At 52.1% G+C, this 24,610-nt stretch overlaps 1 protein-coding gene across 2 annotated transcripts in view; it reads right to left on the reverse strand.

Annotated features, from left to right (window-relative positions):
• LOC140403936 (cytohesin-2-like) overlaps positions 1–24,610 on the reverse strand; it is an 82,384-nt gene that overhangs the window by 32,535 nt on the left and 25,239 nt on the right. The window contains exons 1-4 of one of the 2 annotated variants that reach the window (XM_072492205.1): positions 13,814–13,975; positions 6,268–6,350; positions 2,524–2,588; positions 1,567–1,633 (exon numbers count right to left, since the gene is read on the reverse strand). In XM_072492205.1, coding sequence (XP_072348306.1) covers positions 1,567–1,633; positions 2,524–2,588; positions 6,268–6,350; positions 13,814–13,820 — 222 coding nt within the window. In that variant the 5' untranslated portion in view covers positions 13,821–13,975. Of the gene's footprint in view, positions 1–1,566; positions 1,634–2,523; positions 2,589–6,267; positions 6,351–13,813; positions 13,976–24,610 lie in introns of those variants that run through there. The other variant, XM_072492204.1, reaches the window with a different exon arrangement.

Below are 24,610 nucleotides of genomic sequence, written 5' to 3' on the forward strand. Positions count from 1 at the left end.
TGCTTAAAATGGCGTGGCCCTGTAGTCTGAGACTGTGTCCCAGACTCTAGACTCCCCCACCCCCAGCCAAGGGAAAAGTCCTTAATAGATGCCCTGGCGAACCCTGTAAAAATGTTATTCACTTCAATGAATCACCTCTCATTCTTCGAAACGCTAAAGTCCACTTTCCTGCCTTATCACCATAACCCTTAATCTCCTGACTGATTAAAACCCTGTCGATCACAGCCTGGAAAACGTTCGAGGTCTCGGCCTTCACAGATTCCTGGGGTAAAGAATTCCAACGATTGACCACCCTTTGAGAGAAGACAATCTTCCTCAGCAGCGAGGAAGGTGCCTACCCCCATCGCGGAGGAAGACCCAGGGTTTGGGAAGCGGCAACAACTGTACAAAAGAAGGGTTCATTCCTCGAGGGCAGCAACTCTTCCCTTTTTTGGGAGTTTCAGGTGTTTCAAACTCCTCCGAATCTGCACCAGGGAGGAATTGGAAAAGCATCCTGGATGCACCATGAAGGACAAGTTATTTAGCAGCGCGTTGCTGTATGCCTCATGCCGTTTCCTGTCACTGCTATTCAGCGTCTTACTACTACTACTAATAATAATCACTTATTGTCACAAGTAGGCTTCAATGAAGTTACTGAGAAAAGTCCCTAGGTCGCCTTAGTAGGGGCTGGTTTAGCACAGTGGGCTAAACAGCTGGCTTGCAATGCAGAACAATGCCAGCAGCGCGGGTTCAATTCCCGTACCGGCCTCCCTGAACAGGCGCCGGAATGTGGCGACTAGGGGCTTTTCACAGTAACTTCATTAAAGTCTACTTGAGACAATAAGCGATTATTATTATAATCCTCAACTCCACTTTCCCGCCTTATCCCCTTAACCTTTGATTGCCTCACGGAGTAAAAATCTCTCCATCTCAGCCACGAACATACAGAACGATGCAGCCGCCACAGAATTGCACAGATTCACCACCCTCTGAGAGAAGAAATTCCTCCTCATCTCTCTCTTAAATTAGACTTTTAATTCCGCATTAAAAAAAGAAATCAAATTGAAATTTCAGCAACGGCTGTCGTGCGATTTGAAAGCTGGTCCCCAGAGGTTTTACCCGGGTCTCTGGAATACTCGCCCACTGCGCCACCCCCTCTGGACAGTGATGCGTTGGGTGTTCTGGATCACATACAGGTCACCAACACTTGAAGTAGTGCAACACTATTTTATTAAAAGGTTAACTATTTAAACATACTTGAACTGTGGGTAAATACGATACCAGCTTTAACTAAAGACCTTTGCCTTGTCCTAACCAGTTGATGCACTCAGCACATGGTGAACGTCTGTGTTGCAGGCTGTGAGCTCTGTGCTCCTAGCTAGCTGCTACTCGAATGAGCGGGAACTCTGATGTCCCCTGTCTTTATAGTGCGTGTGCTCTCACGAGTGATTGGCTGCGGTGTTGTGTATGTTGATTGGTCCCACTGTGTGTCCATCAGTGTGTGTCTGCACCATGATATACTGGTGTATATTACAGACAGGAGCAGGGAGGATGGGGCAATGGGAATCCGGAACGAATAACCAGTACCTTTTTGGGATCCATGTTGAACTTCTTTTTTCCCACTGACATCTGTTTGTTTCTCTCGGCCATCACGCTGAAGTGAAAAGAGAGGGAGAGCTCATTAAGGAGGGAATGCTTAGCTTGGGAACGAACCGGGATCTCGTTACAAGAAAAGCCATCTTGGAGCAAAAGCAAGAAAGGTTGGCTTCACACATTTCAAACAAAAAAAGAGAGCAGCAGATTAACCAGCTGGAACTGCAGCGGTTCAGAGACGCGGCTCATCACCACCTTCTCAAGGGCACTTGACTTAGGGACATGTGTTCTACTTCCTTCCTGACCTCCTATATCAGCCCAGGGCGCGTTATCTTTCGAACGAGTGACTTATCTAATTGCTTCCAGTCTTTACACTAACTGTAGCCCCACATCCGCTCGTAGACGGACTGTTGGAGATTCATAGAATCCCTGAAGTGCAGAAGGCGACCATTCGGCCCATCGAATCTGCACTGGCCCTCTGAAAGAGCACCCTACCCAGGCCCAGTCGGCCGCCCTATCTCCGTAACCCCACCTGACCTTTGGACACCATGCAATTTATCATGGCCGATCCTCCTAAGTTGCACACCTTTGGACTGTGGGAGGAAACCGGAGCATCTGGAGGAAACGCGCGCAGACACGGGGAGAACGTGCAGACTCCGCACAGACAGTGACCCAAGCCAGGAATCGAACCTGGGTCCCTGGTGCTGTGAGGGAGTCGTGCTAACCACCGTGCCGCCTGCCCGCTGTAATCAGCCAATGTTTCCAATATCGTTCTGTCCGAGGTGAATTAGGTGGAACTTGTTCAGTGTCCTCATCAACAATTCCTGCTGCCCTACGTTTGCTCGGGCCGCGGCATCAGGTGGATCATTTAGGGACCCTTCCCGTTGAGAGTCATTAAGGGGCTGAGATACCAGATGATTTGGGAATGGTCAGTAATAGTTCACTCCTCACCTCTCCTCTCTGTAGTTAAAGTTCTCCAGCTCAGTGATAACTTTGGCAATTTCCATCTTCAACGTCTGCGAAGAGATAGTTCACAGTCAGCAAAAAGAGCCCGAGGAAGATTGAGGCAGAAAGGAAATTCACCCGAGGGGTTAGTTTGGTTAAGTGGGAGGATGTGTAGCTTAGGTCAGGAGATGGAGTTGAGGGGCATCTCAGCAATGGGGTGCGATTTAACGGGACAAAAACAGAGTCCCGTTTTGGGCGGGTTTAGCGGGGTGTAATGACACGGCTATTTAACGGGACTTTTGGCCTTGGCGAGGAATGCCTCACTGAGGGTCACTTACCTCATTTCTCGCAGTACTCGTGGATCGGGGCGGCAATTTTAAATGCCGTCCAAATCTTTCAACCCACCTCAGCCATCCCACCGCAGCCTCCCTCTAGACCCAATGTACCAGTAAGGGAGTCCTCGAGACCCTCCCTCACCCCACCTCTTAAGGGAAAGGCACCCCCCCGGGCCTAATCCCTGGCACGGGCTACCTGGCATGTGGGCAGCTTGGCAAAGCCAGCCTGGCACCCTGGCAGTGCCCCTGCCAGTCTTGCATGTCCACCAGACACCCTGGAAATGCCCGGGTGGCCATGCCAGGGAGCCCGGTGGGTGTACCAAGTTGCCAGGCTGGCAGTCGCAAGGTGCCCGGGTGCCAGCAGGAGTGCCAGGGTACCACCCTGCCCAGAGCCCGACCACCCGCGGGGTTTCTAATGGCCAGGGACACCCCCCTCCCCCAGGTGCCGTCACGTTTGGTCCACGTTTGTGGAAACCAATGCTGTTTTTAAAATAAATTTAGAGCCAATTCATTTTTTTTCCAATTAAGGGCCAATTTAGCGTGGCCAATCCACCTACCCTGCACATCTTTGGGTTGTGGGGGCGAAACCCACGCAGGCACGGGGAGAATGTGCAAACTCCACACGGACAGTGACCCGGAGCCGGGATCGAACCTGGGACCTCGGCGCGCTGGCAGCAATGCTAACCACTGTGCCAGTGTGCTGCAGAAACCATTGCTAAACGGTGCCGTGACAAGGTCCCACAGTCGAGGCTCCAGGAAAATACGGCGTGGACATATTTAAATGAGCGAATGGCTCATTTAAATATGTTAATCTGGAGTTCGCCCGGCGAGGGTGAGATCCAGATTGCAACGTCTCGCGAGATCTCGTCAAATCCCGTGAGCCGTTTTGAGCGCCGCGAGGCCTCGGAATGTCACCAAGCCGTGCGCGATGAGGCCGTTAATTCGTGCCCAGGATCGAACGGAATGGTCAGCATTGGTCAGAGCACTCCAGTTGCTCGGAATCTTCTTATTTTCACTGGTTAACCAAAAGATTTTCTCAGACAATTTCTTTCCTGTTCAAAATGAGACTGAGGTTCAGAGGGTGAGATTAACTTTCTTTAAACAAGGGGTTGAGTTCCAGGTGATTGTCATGGGGATGAACCCCACCTGCAGGACAGGCAGGATGTGGACCTTCGTCTATCCAAACACTGGAGGAAATGGTGGCTTATCGGGAATGACACTGGACCATCGATTATTGCGAAAATCCAAATGGTTCATTGATGCCCCTTCAGGAGAGGAAATCCTGTTGGTCTTCCAGTGCAAAGAGTTGGCCGTGACCGAGTGTTGCAGACTGGCACATACTAAGGACCATCATGCTGAGGATAGTGTGTACACTTGAGGCAGCTCTTGGTGTGGAATGGCCACAGTCTAAGGCACCCCCTGCCATGGGGATGTACATCGAGAGACGGAACCCTTGGAATGTGCAGTAGACAATGTTTAACATGAAACAATTGTAAATATCATAAGAACATAAGAACTAGGAGCAGGCTTGAGGGGCCAGATGGCCTACTCCTGCTCCTAGTTCTTATGCTCTTATGTAGGAGTTGCCATCTGGCTCCTCGAGCCTGTTCCGCCATTCAATAAGATCGTGGCTGATCTTTTTGTGGACTCAGCTCCACTCACCGGCCGCTCACCATAACCCTTAATTTCTTTACTGTTCAAAAATCTATCTTTGCCTTAAATACATTCAACGAGGTCACCTCAACTGCTTCACTGGGCAGGGAATTCCACAGATTCACAACCCTTTGGGTGAAGAAGTTCCTCCTCAACTTAGTCCTAAATCTGCTCCCCCTTATTTTGAGGCTATGCCCCCTCGTTCTAGTTTCGCCCACCAGTGGAAACAATCTCCCTGCTTCTATCTTAACTATTCCCTTCATAATTTTATATGTTTCTATAAGATCCCCCCTCATTCTTCTAAACTCCAATGAGTGTAGTCCCAGTCTATTGAGTCGCTCCTCATAAGCCAATCCTCTCAACTCCGGAATCAACCTAGTGAATCTCCTCTGCACACCCTCCAGTGCCAGTACATCCTTTCTCAAGTAAGGAGATCAAAACTGTACACAGTACTCCAGGTGTGGCCTCACCAGCACCCTATACAGCTGCAACATAACCTCCCTGCTTTTAAACTCCATCCCTCTAGCAATGAAGGACAAAATTCCATTTCCCTTCTTAATTACCTGCTGCACCTGTGAACCAACGTTTTGCGATTCATGCCACAAGGCCATCCAGGTCCCTCTGCACAGCAGCAATTGTTTACCATAATGGTCCATTTGGCTGTAACCATTTAAATAATAGTCCATTTTACTGATATTCCTACCAAAATTGATGACCTCACGTTTCCCAACATTGTACTCCATCTGTCAGACCCTTGCCCACTCACTTAAACTATCAATATTCCTCTGCAGACTGTCCGTGCCCTCTGCACACTTTGCTCTACGTCATTGTAAGTGCAATGAGGCACCTCAAACGCTGAGTCCTTCATTGAGAGAAACTGAAGTGCGTTGCAGTTTTTTGTCATGTCAAATTTTAACTGTTAAGTAATGTACATTTCCAAAGTATATTTTATGGAAAAACTCCAACTAGAAAACTAAAGGATGTTAAATTTGGAAAGGGCTCATTATGTACGTCAGCTAGAGGTGTGTAATATAGATTCTTGCAATGTGCCTCAGACAGACCACCAACTCTGTTCCAGGGGCGGGATTCACCATTTCCCGACGCCAATTTCATAATTGGCGATCGGGCAGGGAATCCCTTTGACGCCGAAATCGGGGCTGGCGCCTGCTGGCACAGGTTTTGTATGCTCCACCCCCTCCGAAATGGCGTCATCGCGTCGCACGCCACACGCCGTTGAGAGGGCCTTAACGCGTCACCTGAAGGCCCTCCCCCGATGCCCGCCCCCGATGGGCCGAGTTCCCGACCAACGAGCGGTTGACGCGTGGTCTCAGCGGTCGGGAACCCGGCGTAGGCGGCTGCGGACGGTGTCCAGCTCCGCCAACAGTCGGAAGGGAGCAGTGCTGCTGGCCGGGGAGGGGGGGGGGGGGGGGCTTGCGCGAGGGCTGGGGGGGGGGGGGGAGGGGGGGGAGTGGCCAGGGGATGGCCAGGGGGCACTATCTGGCAGTTTGGGTCCGCGCACTGCCGGAGCCATGTTTTACTGCACGGCCGTTGCAGGCGTCCGCATGCACGGCCACGGACCCGGCCATTCTCCAGCCGTTTTTATCGTGGGAGCCGGGAGTTTTACGCAGCGCGGCTGTGAGCCCCTCACCGGTTCGCGGGATTGGCGATTGGTCGCCGCGGATTGTTTTGACATAAAACACCCCAGATCCTCCGCACTTCGGCTCAAAAACAGTGAATCCAGCCCCGGGTATTTTCATCCCACCTGAATGTCTTTCTGAAGCTCTTCCTTGTGCTCGCGGACCCTCTGGATCTCTTCTTGTTCCTCTGGCTTGAGGTCGGAGAATTCTGGGAGAGGGAAGCAGGGTGTTACAATTAGATATTACCCACATGAAATCTGCCTCTCATTACTAAGCTTTACATACTGTCATTTGCTCTTAGGATGTGGGGCGGTCGCTGGCCGGGCCCAGCATTTGCTGCCTATCCCTAATTGCCCTTTGAGAAGGTGGCGGTGAGCCGCCTTCTTGAACCCACTGCGCCCCCTATCCTGTAGATACACCCACTCTGCTGTTAGGGAGGGAGTTCCAGGATTTTGACCCAGCGACAGTGAAGGAACAACCGACATATTTCCAAGTCAGGGTGGGGAGTGACTTCATAGAATCATAGAATTTATGGTGCAGAAGGAGGCCATTTGGCCTATCGAGTGTTGTCTTATGCTGCTTCGGATAACACAGGCTGCTACTTGATGCAGTCTTAACCATAGGATGCTCCAGACTCTGAAATGAGTTCAACATGTTTATTGAACCATTAACACAGTTCTCAAATGAGTCCGACTCTCTGCTAATCTAACTGTAGTAACTCAGTCTAACTGTACCAGCCTGCTCGAAGCCACGTGCTGGGGTGTGACGCTGCTGATCAACCCTGTCTAACTCTCCAGATGTCTGTCTGTGGAAAGAGGCAGGGTGTGAGTGCCTCATCCCTTTTATAGTGCTTATGTCATGCCCCCTCGTGGTGATGCCAACACTGAGTGTCCTGACTGCCCATTGGTTGTGTCCTATTCTGAGTGTTCATTGGTTGCATGTTCGCATATCATGACAGAGTCTGCACTGGCTCTTGGAAAGAGCTGAGGAGAACTCGTAGGTGGTAGTGTTCCCACGTGTCTGCTGCCCTCGTGCTTCTAGCTGGTAGCAGTGGTGGGTTTTGAAGATGCTGCCTCAGGAGCCTCGGTGAGTAGGTATGAAAATACAAACAAACAAATTATGTGCAGTGGCTGGCCATTCACCCTCTCAGACCTGCTCATGGCTAATCTGATTGTGGCCTCAACATCACAACCCTGCCTACTCACGATAACCTTTGACTCCCTTATTAGTCAAGAATCTAATGGCCTCTGCCTTAAAAATATTAACTGCCCCTGCCCCCACTGCTCTCTGGGGAAGAGAGGTCTCAACCCTCTGAGAAAAAGGATTTCTCCTCTTCCCCATTGTAAATGGGGGAATCTCTGATTGTTAAACTGTGTTAAGTGGGAGACACATTTAAAACCGGTCCCCTAGTTCTGGTTTCTTCCAGACAGGGAACATCCTCTCAGCGTCCACTCTGTCTAGACCCCTCAAGATCTTACATGTTTCAGTAAGATCACCTCTCAATCTTCCAAACTCCGATACAGGCCCGACCTGTCCAAGTTTCCCTCGTATGATAAACCCTCCCATCCCAGGAACTAGTCGGGTGAACCTACCTGAGCTGCTTTCAACGCAATTATATCCTATCTTATGTAAAGAGCCCATAATTGTGCACGGTACTCTCGATATGGCTTCACTAAATGCCCTGTACATCCACAGTGGTTAGCACTGCTGCCTCATGGCGCTAGGGACCCAGATTCATTCTTGGGTGGAAAAGAAAATGCTTTGACAAAGAGTCATTGGATTCGAAACGTTAGCTCTTTTCTCTCCCTCCAGATGCTGCCAGACCTGCTGAGATTTTCCAGCATTTTTTCTTTTGCTTCAGATTCCAGTATCCGCAGTAATTTTCTTTTATCAATTGTTGGGTGACTGTCTGTGTGGAGTTTGCATGTCCTCCGTCTGTCTGCGTGGGTTTCCTCCGGGTGCTCCGGTTTCCTCCCACAGTCCAATTTAGCAGTGACCTTGCTAAATTATTTAGCTCCTTCAGCCCAGAGGTTTGTAGGTTAGGTGGTGTTATGGGGTTACAAGGATAGGATGGGGAAGTGGACCTTTCAGAGGGTCGGTGCAGACTCAATGGGCCGAATGGCCTCCTTCCGCACTGTAGGGATTCTGGGCGGGATTCACCGAGTCCCCGCCGGGTCGGACAATCGGCCGAGTGCCCACTGAGTTCGGCCAAGTCCTGCCGGCGTGGGTTACGTATGGTCCCACCCGGCGGGACCTGAGTTCTGCCCGCGGAGGCCAGCCTGGTGGGGGGGGCGGGCCTCCACGGTAGCCTGGCCCGTGATCAGCGGGTGGGCTAATTCCGTGGGGGGGCCTATGTTCCTCTGCACCGGGCCCATGTAGGGCTCCGCCATATTACTCATGCCGGCCATGGCGCCTGCTTTTGAGCGCCGGAGCAGCGGACACAACTCCAATGCCATACTAGCCCCCTAGGAAGGGGTAAATACCTGGGCCTGGAGGCCCGTTGATGCTGGAGTGGCTCACGCCGGTCCATATGTCTACTTTTATAATCCATTCCACTTGCAATAAACAACAGCATTCCATTTTCCTTCCGATTATCTGCGTACTAACCTTCAGTGATTCAAGCCCCGGGATACCGAGATCCCTCCGTATCTCAGTGTTCTGTAATCTCTCTCCAATTAGACAATAAACTAGTTTTCTAGTCTTCCTGCCCAAGCGGACAAGTTCACAGTTTCCCACATTGGGCGGCACGGCAGCACAGTGGTTAGCACTGTTGCTTCACAGCTCCAGGGTCCCAGGTTCGATTCCCGGCTCGGGTCACTGTCTGTGCGGAGTCTGCACTTGCTCCCCGTGTCTGCGTGGGTTTCCTCCGGGTGCTCCGGTTTCCTCCCACAAGTCCCGGATGACGTGCTTGTTGGGTGAATTGGACATGCTGAATTTTCCCTCTGTGTACCCGAACAGGCGCCGGAGTGTGGGGGCTTTTCGCAGTAACTTCATTTGCAGTGTTAATGTCAGCCTACTTCTGACAATAATAAAGATTATTATTCTGCTCCAGCTGCTAAACATTTTGCTAACTCACTTAATCATCGATGTCCCTTTGCATATCCTCTACGTGACCTACTTTTTTATCTTTGTGTCACCATACATTCAGTCCCTTCATACATGTCATTGATGCAGATTGTAAACAGATGCGCCCCAAACCACTGATTGCTGATACAAAGAACAAAGAACAAAGAACAATACAGCACAGGAACAGGCCTTTCGGCCCTCCAAGCCTGCGTCGGTCATGATACCAACCTTTGCCAAAAGCCTTAGCACTTCCTTGTGCTGTATCCCTCTATACCCATCCTATCCATGTGTTTGTCAAGATGCCTTTTGAACGCCATTAATGTATCTGCTTCCACAACCTCCCCTGGCAAATCGTTCCAGGCACTCACCACCCTCTGTGTAAAAAACCTACCTCGCACATCTCCTCTAAACTTTGCCCCAAGGACCTTAAACCTTTGCCCCCTGGCGACTGACCCCTCCACCCTGGGAAAGAGTGCCTGCCCATCCACTCTATCCACACCCCTCATAATCTTACAGATCTCTATCAGGTCGCCCCTCAACCTCCGTCGTTCTAATGAAAACAGTCCGAGTCTATTCAGCCTCTCCGCGTAGCTAACACCGTCTAGACCAGGCAACATCCTGGTAAACCTCCTCTGCCCCCTCTCCAAAGCCTCGACATTCTTCTGGTAGTGTGGCGACAAGAATTGTGCGCAATATTCCAAGTGCGGCCTTACCAAGGTTCTATAAAACTGCAGCATGACTCGCCAGTTTTTATACTCCATGCTCCGCCCAATGAAATGAAATGAAAATCGCTTATTGTCACAAGTAGGCTTCAAATGAAGTTACTGTGAAAAGCCCCTAGTCGCCACATTCCGGTGCCTTTTCGGGGAGGCTGTTACGGGAGCACCGCTATGAAGGCAAACTTGGCACAACCAAAAATGATCCATTTATGCCTACTCTGTGTTTCCTATTAGCTAACCAATCCTCTATCCATGCTGATATCATAGAACATACTGTGCAGAAGGAGGCCATTCAGCCCATCGAGTCTGCACCGACCCACTTAAGCCCTCACTTCCACCCTATCCCCGTAACGCAATCACCCCTCCTAACCTTTTTGGTCATTAATTTATCATGGCCAATCCACCTAACCTGCACATCTTTGGACTTGTGGGAGGAAACCGGAGCACCCGGAGGAAACCCACGCAGACACGGAGAGAACGTGCAGACTCCGCACAGACAGTGACCCAGCGGGGAATCGAACCTGGGACCCTAGCGCTGTGAAACCACAGCGCTGTCCACTTGTGCTACCGTGCTGCCCTAGAACCATAAAACCATAGAAACGTTACAGAACAGAAAGAGGCCATTCAGCCTATCTTGTCCATGCCAGCCCAAGGACACCCAGGTGCCTTCTAGGTGACTAGGGGCTTTTCACAGTAACTTCTTTGAAGCCTACTTGTGACAATAAGCGATTTTCATTTCATTTCATTGGGCGGAGCATGGAGTATAAAAACTGGCGAGTCATGCTGCAGTTTTATAGCTTCGAGAACTTAAGTTGCAGATCCAGGTACTTTTTAAAAGCCTTTAGGGTCTCTGCCTCCACCACCAACTCGGGCAGCGAATTGCAGACTCCCACCACCCTGCGTAAAAAACGTTCTTCCTCCTATCCCTTACACCTTCTGCCTCTTATCTTGAATCTATGTCCCGTGGTTCTACAATTCTCTACCAGGGGAAACAATTTTATCCTGTCCACTCAAACTCTTCCCCTCATAATTTTGTACACTTCAAATCGAGTCACCCCCCTCAGCCGCCTTTGTTCCAAGGAAAATAAGCCCCATCTATCCAATCTCTCCTCGTCGCTTCACTTCTCCAGCCCCGGAAACCTACCCCTACACCATTGTGGCAAGCACCCTTCTGGTCACTAATATCCCTCAGGGAAAGCAATCTGCCGCCCTTGACCAGGTCTGACCGAGATGGGACTCCAGACCCACAGCAATGTGGTTGACTCTGAAACGGCCTTGGCAGGGGCTGTTAGGAATGAGCAATAAATGCTGGCCCAACCAACATCCCGTGAATGAATAAAACAAAAAGAAGATGTGGATTTAAGAGAATTGGTGAAAGTTACTGAAGGAATGTGCTGCCTGCATGGGCAGTGAAAGTTGATGCTGTAGCAGGTTTGAAAAGGGGATTGTGTGCGTATAATTTGGAGGGCTATAGTGGAACAACAGGGGTGGGGCTGATTGGACAGCTGTCTCACAGGGCAGGCAGGCGGACTGAATGGACTCTTTCAGCGCGCCGCACATCTGCAATACGAGCACGACATTTTCAACATCAGTACCCGATGAGGAAAAAGCATTTTGCAATGTTTACCGGCACGCATCCTTATAAATCAGTCATCATGATCCGGAACGTTCTGTCTGGGGGCAGCTCCTCTGCCCCATTGCCAGTGACGGTTCATCTCCTGAAGCTTTGCCTTGGCAGTTTTATTATTGGTCAGTGGTGGTTTGCCATTGCCTTCCACTCTCGGGGGGGGGGGGGGGGGGGGGGGGGGGGGGAGGGGGCGGGTGGGGGGGGGGGGGGCAGGGTGAGGAGGCAGGTCCCAAGTCTGCCTCATAGAATCGTGGAATCCCTACCGTGAAGAAGGAGTCAATTTGGCCCATCGAGTCTGTGCCGACCCACTTAAAGAGCACCCCGCCCAGGCCCACTCCCCATCCTATCACTGCGCCACCTTGCTGCCCCTAATCCACCTATCCTGAGCATCTTTGGACTGTGGGGAGGAAACCGGAGCACCCGGAGGAATCCCACTCAGACACGGGGAGAACGTGCAAATTCCACACAGTCACCCAAGGCCGGAATCGAACCCAGGTACCTGCCACCGTGCCACCTTATACCTCAGCCAGGACAGGAATCAAACTAATGCACTGTTGGCAAGATCTCCAAGTAGACGCTAGCCACCTCACCAATGCGCTAAACACCCAATAAATGGAGGATACTTGTGTTAAGGACACCGCGCGGACCTTCAAATCATTTGGTGTTCGATTTCCTCGTTTCGATTGACAACTTAATGAATCTCATGGTTAAAAACAAACACAGCTCCACATATTTGTAATCGCTCTTATGCCATTTTGAGCATCGATCTCACTTCTAATAGTATCATAGAGGTCTACAGCACAGAAAAGGCCATTCGGCCCATCGCCGAATAAGTGTAAGTATTCTAATCCCATTTCCCAGCACTTGGCCCATAGACTTGACATTGCAAGTGCACAACTAAATACTTCTTAAATGTTATGAGGGTCTCTGCCTCCACCATTCTTTCAGGCAGCGAGTTCCAGACTCCCACCCCCCTCTGGGTGAAAATGTTTTTCCTCACACCCTCTCTAAACCTTGTAGCCATCTGGGATGGCCACGTCCCGATTACAAAATGGACACTTGCAAAGAATGCAGGGAAAATTGGACAATACCGAAAAAACAAGCAGGTGCAAGGTCTGTCTGTTGATTAGAGCCATAGCTCTCAGACAGGACCGGTACTGCAGAACCATCTACATACTAATGAGCCATCCCCGGGAACAAAAGGCAACATTTAGGTAAACAATGCCAGACATCCCGGAGCCAGAGGAGACTAAAACAAAGCAAACCAACGGCCACCTAGGACACGCCCAGTAACCAGGGAACCCACCCCTCTATTGGAGGAAAATCGATAAGGACAATTGGGAAACGGCCCAATTAATTGGGGCCAAGTTCAAGGCCCACCCAAAAGCGTGCGAAGCCTCTTTTGGGGTATAAAAAGGACTCCACAAGAGAGAATCGCTCTCTTGGCCTTGGCTCTCAGCGAGGAGAGACCTGCCTAGCAGCTACGCCAGACCAAGTAAGTGCCAAGTCAACGCACGCTACGAGATAGACACTCTTAGTTGCTATCCTGTAAACAGCTCAACCCAACAGCCTCAGAACCGAGCAACTGAGTGGACACCCGAAGCTAAGTATAGGCTTTTAGTAATAGTGATAGTTTAGGTTGTAGAGTTTTATGCATGAGTAGATTTGACTGTGTGTAAATAAATGAGCATTGCTTTTGAACTTACTAACTGGTGTATCGAGTTTTTGATCAGTATTCGGTTTTGAACCTTGTGGCAGTATCGAAAGATACCTGGCGACTCGTGAGCAAACGTAATTAAACAGAGCCAAATTAAAAGACAACAGCAAGTTAGCAACAACCTCCTGCCCCTTAACCTTAAATCTATGCCCCTTGGCCATTGACCTCTCCACTAATTGATCCTAATGTCAGATTAAGTTTGTCTGCTGGGTCTGGGGAATTTAACAATCAAAGCCAATTACACACACTTTCTAAACCACTCTGCGAAACAGGTTTTAACAGTTCCCATCAGCGAAACTTTCGTCTTAGATCGTCAACTTTCTCTGTCATTTCTACTGAGCTTTGTACCTAAATAGCACATCGGTACTTCAACAAAAGTTACTGTTGAGGGAAGACGCAAAATTGAATTCATTAACATTTTGCTTCAGTCTCTAAACAGGACAGCTTTTTTGCACTGGTCAGCTGAGTTTAAACATTATTTCAAAGACTTGATTCCTGCGCGCACTTCATTCCCAAAAGAAAGCAATCGACAGGGAACTCACTGAGCATGTCACAAGCTCCGAGCTGTAGTCCAGGGAGCGGTCGTGACTGACCACGCGTCTGATCCAGCCCGGTAACAGGTTTGGATCAGGGCAGTCCTTTCGAGCTCGGCCTCTCTGAAAAGCAATCATTCACTGGCGAAATGGCACTGGCAGCGAGCCGAGCCGGTGGCTGCACGATTTGAAACACCAGCCAATTCAGGAACCCGCCCCTCTAGCAATCTCGGCCCCCGTCAGTTCCTGGAACCAATGCGTTCTTTTTCCTTTTGGTTCAGAAGCGATGAAGCACATTTAACTCTTCCTTTGCAGTACCCATTCTGGCTGTTTACCAGAACTCCTCTTGTAGTCTGTACAGGTGGAGGTGCTTGGGGCAATTGTACCGTCTGATCGTCTTCAGTGCGTATTTTATATCTCGGAGCTATGCAGAGATGACACTAGTTTCTATGTGTGAAACACGTTTTATTCGCAGTGTGTTAAAATGTCCCTGCCACAGCTCATTCCTTCTACAAGATCTGAGAATGGTAGCTCTCTGTTCTCCTGAGGTTCCCCGCACCAACTCCAGACTAATAGAACCAAGCTTCCTGCTGGATTTTTCACGACTTTTTGCTCGTTTACTTTCAGGCTTGGCGCTGTCCTACAATCTTTCTTTCTTCTTTCTTCAGCAGTCTCTGATGATCGAGGGTGACTTGCCTCCCACTCCATTTCGAAGGGTTCTCAGACATCTGGGCCGGGATTCACCCGGAATTGGCGGGGCGGCCCGTACCGACACCAAAGAGCGGCGTGAACCACTCGGCGTCGGGCTGCCCGGAAGTTGCGGAATCCTCCGCACCTCCGGGGGCTAGGCCGGCGCTGGAGGGGTTGGTGCCGCGCCAACCGGCGGCAAAGGGCTTCCGCCGGCCGGCGCAGTTGGGCATGCGCAGGGGGTATCTTCTCCGCGCCGGCCATGCGGAGCCTTACCCAGGCCGGCGCGGAGGGAAAGAGTTGGCCAGTTCCAATCCGGTGCTTGGCAGATATGGGTCAATAAGAACAACTTGCAATTATATATCACCTTTAAAATAATAAATGTCCCCGGCATTTTACAGAAACATTGTCAGACAAAACTGCCCCGCAGCACGGCAGCACAGTGGTTAGCACCGTTGCTTCACGGCACCAGGGTTCCAAGTTCGATTCCCGGCTTGGGACACTGTCGGTGCGGAGTCTGCACCTTCTCCCCGTGTCTGCGTGGGTTTCCTCCGGGTGCCGGTCCGGTTTCCTCCCACAGTCCAAAGATGCGCAGGTTAGGTGGATTGGCCATGCTGAATTGCCCTTAGTGTCCAAAAACGTGATGTGGGGTTACTGGGATACAGGGATAGGGTGGAGGTGTGGGCTTGGGTGGGGTTCTCTTTACAAGGGTCGGTGCAGACTCGATGGGCCGAATGGCCTTACTCTGGACTGTAAATTCTATGTCTATGAGAAGAATTGTATTCTCTTCGGGGTATGTGCCTCCCGAACTCTCTTCCTCAAAAGGCGGTGGAATTAGAGTCTTTGGCTCTTTTTAAGGCACAGCTGGATAGATTCTTGATTAACAAGTGGGAGGGGGGGGGGGGGAAGGGGGAAGGGGAGGGGGAAGGGGGAGGGGAAGCACGGAGCCATTGTGGATAGCACAATTGCTTCACAGCTCCAGGGTCCCAGGTTCGATTCCCGGCTTGGGTCACTGTCTGTGCGGAGTCTGCACATCCTCCCCGTATGTGCGTGGGTTTCCTCCGGGTGCTCCGGTTTCCTCCCACAGTCCAAAGATGTGCAGGTTAGGTGGATTGGCCATGATAAATTGCCCTTAGTGTCCAAAATTGCCCTTAGTGTTGGGTGGGGTTACTGGGTTATGGGGATAGGGTGGAGGTGTTGACCTTGGGTAGGGTGCTCTTTCCAAGAGCCGGGGCAGACTCGATGGACCGAATGGCCTCCTTCTGCACTGTAAATTCTATGAAATCTATGAATGTGGGGTTCAGGTTACAATCAGATCAGCCAGGATCTTATTGAATGGCGGAGCAGGTACAAGGGGCAGAGTGGCTTCCTGATCTTAATTCATCTGTTTGTTTGTTTGTTTGTTCGTGAGTTTTATTCATCTAATCTATGCCAACATCCCTCACCCTGATGAGCACAAAATCCATTGTGAGAGAAATAGGCTTGAGACTTGAATTGGTTAGCAGCAAACTCACCTCCGAGTCAAAAGATTATAGGTTCAATTCCCACACCAGCTCCTTCCAGAGTTGAAGCAGTAACTATGTCAAGATTAGATTGATAAGTGGGTTTTCCTTCGATTCCTTCGAGTGCAGAAGGTGGCCATTCGGCCCACCGAGTCTGCACCGACCCTCTGAAAGAGCATTCCACCCAAGCCCACTGCCCCGCCCTGTCCCATAACCCCACCTAACCTGCACGTCTTTGGACTACGGGAGGAAACCGGAGCACCCGGGGTAAGCCCACGTGGACACGGGGGGGGGGGGGGGGAATGTGCAAACTCCACACAGACAGCGACCCAAGGCCGGAATTGAACCCGGGTCCCTGGTTCTGTGAGGCAGCAGTGCTAACCACCGTTCCACCGTGCAGCGCAGAAGGAAACAGGCAGTGTAAAAGTATTTGCTCATGTGAAGAGGCAACTATTTCACTGAAAGGCTTGTCTCCCCCCCCCACCCCCCTCCTCCAACCCCCGTGGTACCGTGTAGTACCAAGGGAACACTGCACTGTCGGAGGTGCCATTTCTCAGATTAATGTCAAAGATCCCAAGGCTATTGGGATCTTTTTCCCAAAGCTATTTGAAAAAGAGCAAAGCCTTGGCCAACATTCACCCCTCAACCAAAAGACGAACTGGCCACTTACCTCAGTAACCTTTGTGGGATCTCGCTGTGCTCAAAATGGCTGCCACAACACCACAACCTCAGTGGCTGTGAGGCCTTTTGGAAAGCCTGAAAGATGCGAAAGTCGCTTTTTAAAACAAGATGTTCGTTCTTCACGGAAAAAGGAAATCCCGCTGTGGACGGTCACCAATAGAGAACACCAAGGAATTGTTCACTCCTCTGACAAAGCATCGCTACTGCTCTGACTCAGTCGAGTATCGCTGAGCCCGAATGGGAAAGGAACCAGCTGTTAGCTTAGCACCATCAGGAGGAACTGGCTGAGAGAAACCGATTGCTCCAATTTCCCATCCCCAGTCAAAGTAACCCTCATTATTTGCATATGCGGGAAACGGTCTTGATAAAGTACGACAGGGAAAAATGAATATGCAATGACTGGCAGCGACACTTGTGCCAAATATACACAAAGGGCCTCTTTTAAGGAGGCTCCTGCCTTGGGCCAATGTCAACACGAGCCCCAGCAATGGGATAGGCTGCAGTTGAGAGTGCTCTCTGCTTCCGTTGTCTCTCTCGGGCAGCACGGTAGCATTGTGGCTAGCACAATTGCTTCACAGCTCCAGGGTCCCAGGCTCGATTCCGGCTTGGGTCACTGTCTGTGTGGAGTCTGCACATCCTCCCCGTATGTGCGTGGGTTTCCTCCGGGTGCTCCGGTTTCCTCCCACAGTCCAAAGATGTGCAGGTTAGGTGGATTGGCCGTGATAAATTGCCCTTAGTGTCCAAAATTGCCCTTAGTGTTGGGTGGGGTTACTGGGTTATGGGGATAGGGTGGAGGTGCTGACCTTGGGTAGGGTGCTCTTTCCAAGAGCCGGTGCAGACTCGATGGGCCGAATGGCCTCCTTCTGCACTGTAAATTCTATGATATCTCTCCTGACACTGGGGTCTTCGGTAAGAAGACCATTCAAAGTTGCAGAGTTTGGTGAATCAGGCAACGGGTAGTCTAATAACTGGGGCTGGATTCTCCGCATGCGTTTGGCGACGGGGTGGGGAATCTAGTTCCCCCGCATGGAATCGGGCCCGGCGCCGCGATTCTACCCCCCCCCCCACCCCGAAAGGCAGAGTACTCGGGGAGTACGCTGCGCCAGTATTCACCACCTGAGGCCATTGACTGAGGCCCGCCCCACTATTCTCCGTCCCCAATCGGCTGAATTCCCCATGGCGTGGACCACTCATGGTCCCACCATCTGTCATACCCGCATGCGCCGTACTCCATTGCAGACTCAGTCGGGGGCGGGGGGGGGGGGGGGGGTGGCGATCATTCGGGACTTTGGCTTTTTCCATGCAGACGGGTCCTTGCCGGGCGAGCGACTGACCGGGGGCACTCTTTCTGCGGTCCAGGTCCGCAGCCTGAGTCTGCCATGGAGTACGGCGCAGCCGCTGGAGGACGCCGCCGTGCGCATGCGCGGCCTCTGACCCGGAAGTGCGGGGGTCCGTATCGGCACCTGGAGCTGCGAGCTCCACGACAGCTGCCTGCTCGCCCCCTGCAGGGCTGTGAATCTGTGGCCTTTTGACGCCAGTTTTCCACGGCATGGGGACATAGTCCCAAAAACAGAGAATCCAGCCCCAGATCTTTCTTGACAAGGCCTGTTGTTGGTGAAGTAAAGAGTGTTAAGAAGAATTCCCCCTTGTCTCCGGACTATTATTGGATATGTTCAGGGAAGAGGCTACAATGTACAGCAAATCAGTCCTTGAACTCCTCTGTGTCTTTCTCTACAAGAGCTTTATATACAGGAACTGATATATGGATGGGGATATTATATGGTTTATTCTTTCACGGGATGTGCTTGTTGTGGCTAGGACGGCATCTATTGCCCATCGTCAACTGCCCTTGACAAGGTAGCCATGGATCATGGAATTTACGGTGCAGAAGGAGGCCATTTGGCCCATCGAGTCTACGCCGGCCCTTGGAAAGAGCACCCCTACTTCAGCCCACACCTCCAACCCATGCCTGTAACCCAGTAACCCCACCTAACCTTTGGACACTAATTTTAGCACGGCCAATCCACCTAACCTGCACATCTTTGGACTGTGGGAGGAAACCCACGCAGACACGGGGAGAAAATGTACACTCCATACAGTCTCCCAAGGCCGGAATCGAACCAGGATCCCTGGTGCTGTGAGGCAGCAGCGCTAACCACTGTCCCACCATGCAACCCCAATTGTGTTGTCAATTATGAGTCAGGATAGCTGTTGGCTCGATGACCTACTGACCTGTCCACTGTGCAAAAGGCGTTAGAACATCTCTGAGGGCCAGAAAAAGGTTGATCGGCCTTTTTTGCCTCATTGACCTTTGTGGCAGCTTGCTGTGCTCAAAATGGCTGCCACATGACCACCCGGCATGGTAGCACAGTGGTTAGCAGTGTTGCTTCACAGCGCCAGGGTCCCGGGTTCGATTCCCGCTTGGGCGCTGTCTGTGCGGAGTCTGCACGTTCTCCCCGTGTCTGCGTGGGTTTCCTCCGCGTGCTCCGGTTTCCTCCCACAAGTCCCGAAAGACGTACTTGTTTGGTGAATTGGACATTCTAAATTCTCCCTCTGTGTATCCGAACAGGCGCCGGCAGTGTGGCGACTAGGGGCTTTTCACAGTAACTTCATTGCAGTGTGAATGTAAGTCTACTTGTGTCACCAATAAACATTATTATTATGATTATCAATTGCTGTACTTAATTGGCTGTGTTTCGCATGCATTAATTTAATTAAATTATAGACATTATTTCGGCTCAATGAAAAGGGGGGAGGCCCCTCAGTGGTGAGAAAAACTCCTTACCAACGCCTACCAACGCTTACCTTACCTATCTTTCCAACGCAACCCACACTGCCTACAGCTGTCAGCTTTAAACCCGGAACAATAGATCGGAAATGTCATATAAATTGCTCTCTCTATTTTTAAGTGTAAGACCACCTGCATCCCCTGGCTCAGGGTATCACGAAAACTTCCTCATGTACAAACCACAAACATTAATCACTTCTCTTTTCCCTCTTTTCTTTTTAAAAGGTTCAGAGGAGTGCGAAGGGGCCAATTTCCCTCCCCGTTCTGACAGGTTAAAGCAACATGGCCCAGACGCAACGCAAACAGTCGTTGGTCTTTTGTTTCCCCTCCTCCTCGCGTTCTCTGCCCGAAGGCAGGTCCGACCCACAGCGCCATGACCTCCACCACGGATAGGGCAGGGAGGCAGATCCCGAATCCAACCCCGGCCAAAACCGGGATCGGACCCCACGCTGCTGGTCCGCACCAGTCCTCCGGCCAACGGTTGCTGTGGCGTCGCCCACTTTTACCTGCATGTTGTCGCCAAGGACAACGATGGTAGAGGCTCAATTTTCTTTTCATCATATCATGCGCCTGACCAGGAGTCTCTCCCGCTCTTACCGCCAACCATTGGCGTGTTTGGAAGGATTTACAAGTTGACACTCACCTGTTTTGGCCGCGTTATGGACGCTCCTTCCTCGGCCGTCAGGTCCTGGGGTGGGACTCGAACCAGGAGCTCAGAGGGTGAGTCACCACTCAGGACAAAGCTTTACACACCCTCACTTATAGATGAAGGAAAGTTCCATCACAGGGTGTAAGGAAGCGGATTGGTTATGTTCCGGTAATCCGAGGAAGCTTGGGGTATCTCCTCTTTCGATTGGACGCTTTGCAACCTTCCAGACTGAGCATTGGGCTACATTTGACATTTCTCGCTGGGGTGAGGGAACGCAGCCCAGAAAATGAGTGAGCCTCCCGTTCCTGTGGTCCCCCTCCCCCCCCACCCCCCACCCACCCTTAGTCTCAACTCATCGAATGACCAATCAGCAGCCGCCCGGAAGCAAGTCGGCCAATTGGAGTTGTGTAGTGGGGGTGGGGCGGGGGGGTGGGGGCGGGTGGTGCTCCGCGCCCAATCGGGAGCCTAGCCCGGGACTTCGAGCGACAGAGGGCCTTCTGTGCCCGCTGGGCACCGCAGGGGTTGGACCGATCCCGATTTTCACATTTGGATTTAATGTTTTTTTCAAAATAAATTTAGAGTACCCAATTATTTTTTCGAACGAAGGGGGCAATTCAGCGGGGCCAATCCACCTAACCTGCACATCTTTGGGGTGCGGGGGTGATATCCACGCAGGCACGGGGAGAATGTGCAAACTCCACACGGACAGCGAACCAGGGCCTTGATTTAATGTTTTTAAGCATCCGTTCCTCTTTGGTCTGTGCGGCGTTTGTTTTTTTAGGATCGCCCCCCCCTTTTAATTTATCCCTCAGATAATTTCTGTTCTTCAATTTAATTGGTGGACCCCCCAAAATGCGTCAAGCGGCAGTGGCCTCGACGCCACCAAATGTTCAGTCACGGCAACAAATTTAAGAGCCTCTCGGCGGCTAATTGGTCATTTCAAAATGGCGGGCGGGTTTCCAGTTTTACACTTGTGCGAGGGCTGGGTGGGGGTGTGGGTGGGGGAGGGGGAAGCAGGGTGCGGAAGTGGGGGGGGTGGCCTGCCCGATACGCCGTCAAATCCAACCCTTCTGTGTTCACCAACATCAGATGAGAAACACGGCCTCCCATTCTCTATCGTGCGGATGACTCTGAGCTCCCCTGTTCCGCTCCCTCGAGGTGCGACTCGAGTTTCTTTCCTTCTTCCCTTCCCCACGTCGGGCCTAGCAACTGTCCTCCATTTAGCCTTCAATTTCGCCCCGCCAACCATCCCGCCGCAGACCAATCCATCTTGGTTCCTCTCCCCGGTCCCTTCCTCTGCCTCGGGACCTGTTGGAAAACCTGGGACATCTCGAAGCTTTTCCGGCCCCTGGCCCAGGCATGAGCTCTCTTCCCCTGTGCGATGGTGCTGACTATTCCCGCCCCCTTTAATTTAGCGACGCGGAGGTCACTTCTCACTGTGGCAGTTTGGAGAATTTGAATTCAATTTGTTTTAAATGAACATGGGGAAGGGTAGGTCTGGGTGAAAGTGACCATGAAAGCTGTCAGATTCTCCCTCAAACCAGAGGAGGGTCTTTCGGAGGTTAGAGCTCGAAGCCGTTGCCAGGCCTGGCCTATAGGTGACTCCATTCCCACACCAATGCCATTGATTCCAGGCTGCCGGCTGGACGGACCGTGAAAGCCGTTCAGTTGGAACTCACCTCAGCATTCCTCAGGGCAGCCATGGCTGGGATTGAATCCCAGTCTGGCCAACAACACTCACATCCCGAGAGTGTAAAATATATTTGAACCTCAATCCACATCGCTCAGTGCTCAACCAATCAGGGTGAATTTATGTAGGACTGCATCCAGTAAATGGCACAGAAAACAGGTCTGTGTTACCTCTTTGACAAAGAGTCGCTCAGACTCAAAACGTCAGCTCCCTTCCCTCTCTCCACAGACGCTGTCAGACCTGCTGAGATTGTCCAGCGTTTCAGTTTTTGTTTCAAACTCCAGCATCTGCAGTAATTTGCTTTTATCCGTATTCCCTCTGTTGGGTCGAGTGTGTTCCCTGTGTTGGGTCGAGTGTGTTCCCTGTGTTAGGTCGAGTGTGTTCCCTGTGTTGGGTTGAGAATGTTCCCTGTGTTGGGTTGGGTGTGTTCCCTGTGTTGGATTGAGTGTGTTCCCTGAGTTGGGTTGAGTGCGTTCCCTGAGTTGGGTTGAGTCCCTGACGGTGGTTCTGCTCCACTTGAGCCTCCGCCCAGCGTTCCTCACCTCAATCCACCATTGTATCCCTTCATTTCCTTCTCCCTCATTTGCTTATCTAGTTTCTGCTTAAATACATCGACCATTTGCTTCAACCATTCCCTGCGGTAGTGAGTTCCACATTCTCTGGATAGAGAAGTTGCTTCTGAATTCCTTATTCGATTTCCGTAGAATCCATAGAATCCTTGGGCCTAAGTCCCGCTGCTGGAATGCCTGTCCCGCCGGCGTGGATTAAACCACCTTTCTTACCGGCGAGACAAGGCAGTGGGAGTGGGCTCCGGGGTCCTGGGGGGGGGGGGGCGTGGGGCGATCTGGCTCCGGGGGGTGGCCCTACGGTGGCCTGGCCCACGATCGGGGCCCTCCGATCCGCGGGCGGGCCTGTGCCGTGGGGGCATTCTTTTCCCTCCGCCTCGGCCACAGTTTTCACCATGGCCGATGCGGAAGGGACACCCCCCCCCCCCCCCGCCCCCTGCGCATGCGTGGGGATGACGTCAGCAGCCGCTGACGCTCCCGCGCATGCGCCGACTTCCGCCGGCCGGCGAAGACCTTTCGGCCCCGACTGGCGTGGCACCAAAGGCCTTTCCCGCCGGCTGGCGGCGCGCCAACCACTCCAGCGCGGGACTAGCCCCTCAAGGTGAGGGCTTGGCCCCTAAAGGTGCGGAGAAATCTACACCTTTGGGGCGGCCCGACGCCGGAGTGGTTCACGCCACTCCATCCCGCCGGGACCCCCCCACCCCGCCGGGTAGGGGAGAATCCCGCCCTAGGTGACCACACCGCTTTCTTTCTTACCCACCTTCATTTACATTAAACTGAACCCGCTGCCAAGGACTCCCCAACGGTGGTATTGTGACTGGACGAGTCATCCAGAGACCCAGGGTGATGCTCCGGGGACCCGAGTTCGAATCCCACCTCGACAGATGGTGGAATTTTAATTCATGGTTTAAAAAAATCTAGAATTAAAAGTCGGTGGATGACCATGAAACGACTGTTGTTTAAAACCCACCTGGTTCACTAATGTCCTTCAGGGAGGGAAATCTGCCGTTCTTACTCGGTCTGGCCTACTTGGGGCTCCAGACCCACAGGCTGACTCTGAAATATCGGCTCGCTAACCACTCGGTTCGAGAGCAATTAGGGATGGGAATAAATGCCTGTCTCGCCCAGCGACGCCCACATCACCTGAATAATTTGTTGCCCCAAAATAACGAGAGTGTCAACCAACATAATTCACAGTGGGACTTCCGGTGAAGCCCTCGAGGAAGCAGGTCGCAGGTCGGATCGCTCCCGCCCGCGATGGGCAAACGGACCTGTTTTGCAGGATTTCTTCGGGACCTGGTGATCTGAATCGGTGGAGGAGACGAAAAGAAGAGGTTTTCCCCCCCGGGGGATGGACAGTTGGACCAGAAGTGGTCGAGTGGAGCGGCGAAGTTCGAAGCAGGAGCAGCGGGGACCCCAGACCGGGCGGCGAAGCATGGCGGACGGCAGGGACCAGGGAGCGGAGGCTCACTGGCCAAGAGAGCAGCAGATGGAGTTTTTTCGGAACTGATTCGCCGAATTGAAGAGAGGCATGTTGGACCCGATGAGGGCGGTGATGGACCGAATGGTCGAGGCGCAGGCGGTCCAAGAAAAAGCGCTCAGGGAGGTCGAGGTGAAGCTCTCCACCCAGGCGGACACGGTAACGGAGCTGGAGCACGAGGGTGGAGGAGCTGAACTCCCGCCAGAGGAGGATGCAGGAGCAGCTTGAAGAGCTGGGGAACAGAGCCAGGAGGCAGAACCTGAGGATCGTGGGCCTCCCCGAGGGCTGTGAGGGATCGGGTGCGGGCGCATACGTGATGGGTATGCTCGAGGCGCTGATGGGACCGGAGGCCTTCCCTCGACCCCTGGAGTTGGATGGGGCGCATAGAGCCCCCTCAAGGAAGCCCAGGACGGGCGACCGACCGAGGGCCTTGGTGGTTCGCTTTCACCGGCTTGCTGACAGGGATTGTGTGCTGCGATGGGCCAAGGCGGAGAGGAGCAGCAGATGGGAGAACTGCGAGGTGCGCATCTACCAGGACTTGGGAACGGAGCTGGCCAAGAGGCGTGCAGGATTCATCAAGGTAAAGGCAGCCCTCTACAAAAAGCAGGTGAGGTTTGGAATGCTGTATCCTGCGAAGCTTTGGGTTACGTTTGAGGAACTCCATCACTACTTCGAGACACCAGAACAGGTTTGGGCCTTTATTAAAGAGAGGAAGCTGGACTTGAACTAACGGGCATTTGTTTTTTTCAGTGCTCTACAGTGA

This window comes from Scyliorhinus torazame, chromosome 29 (assembly GCF_047496885.1).
Source record: "Scyliorhinus torazame isolate Kashiwa2021f chromosome 29, sScyTor2.1, whole genome shotgun sequence".
In the NCBI taxonomy this organism is placed as follows: domain Eukaryota; kingdom Metazoa; phylum Chordata; class Chondrichthyes; order Carcharhiniformes; family Scyliorhinidae; genus Scyliorhinus; species Scyliorhinus torazame.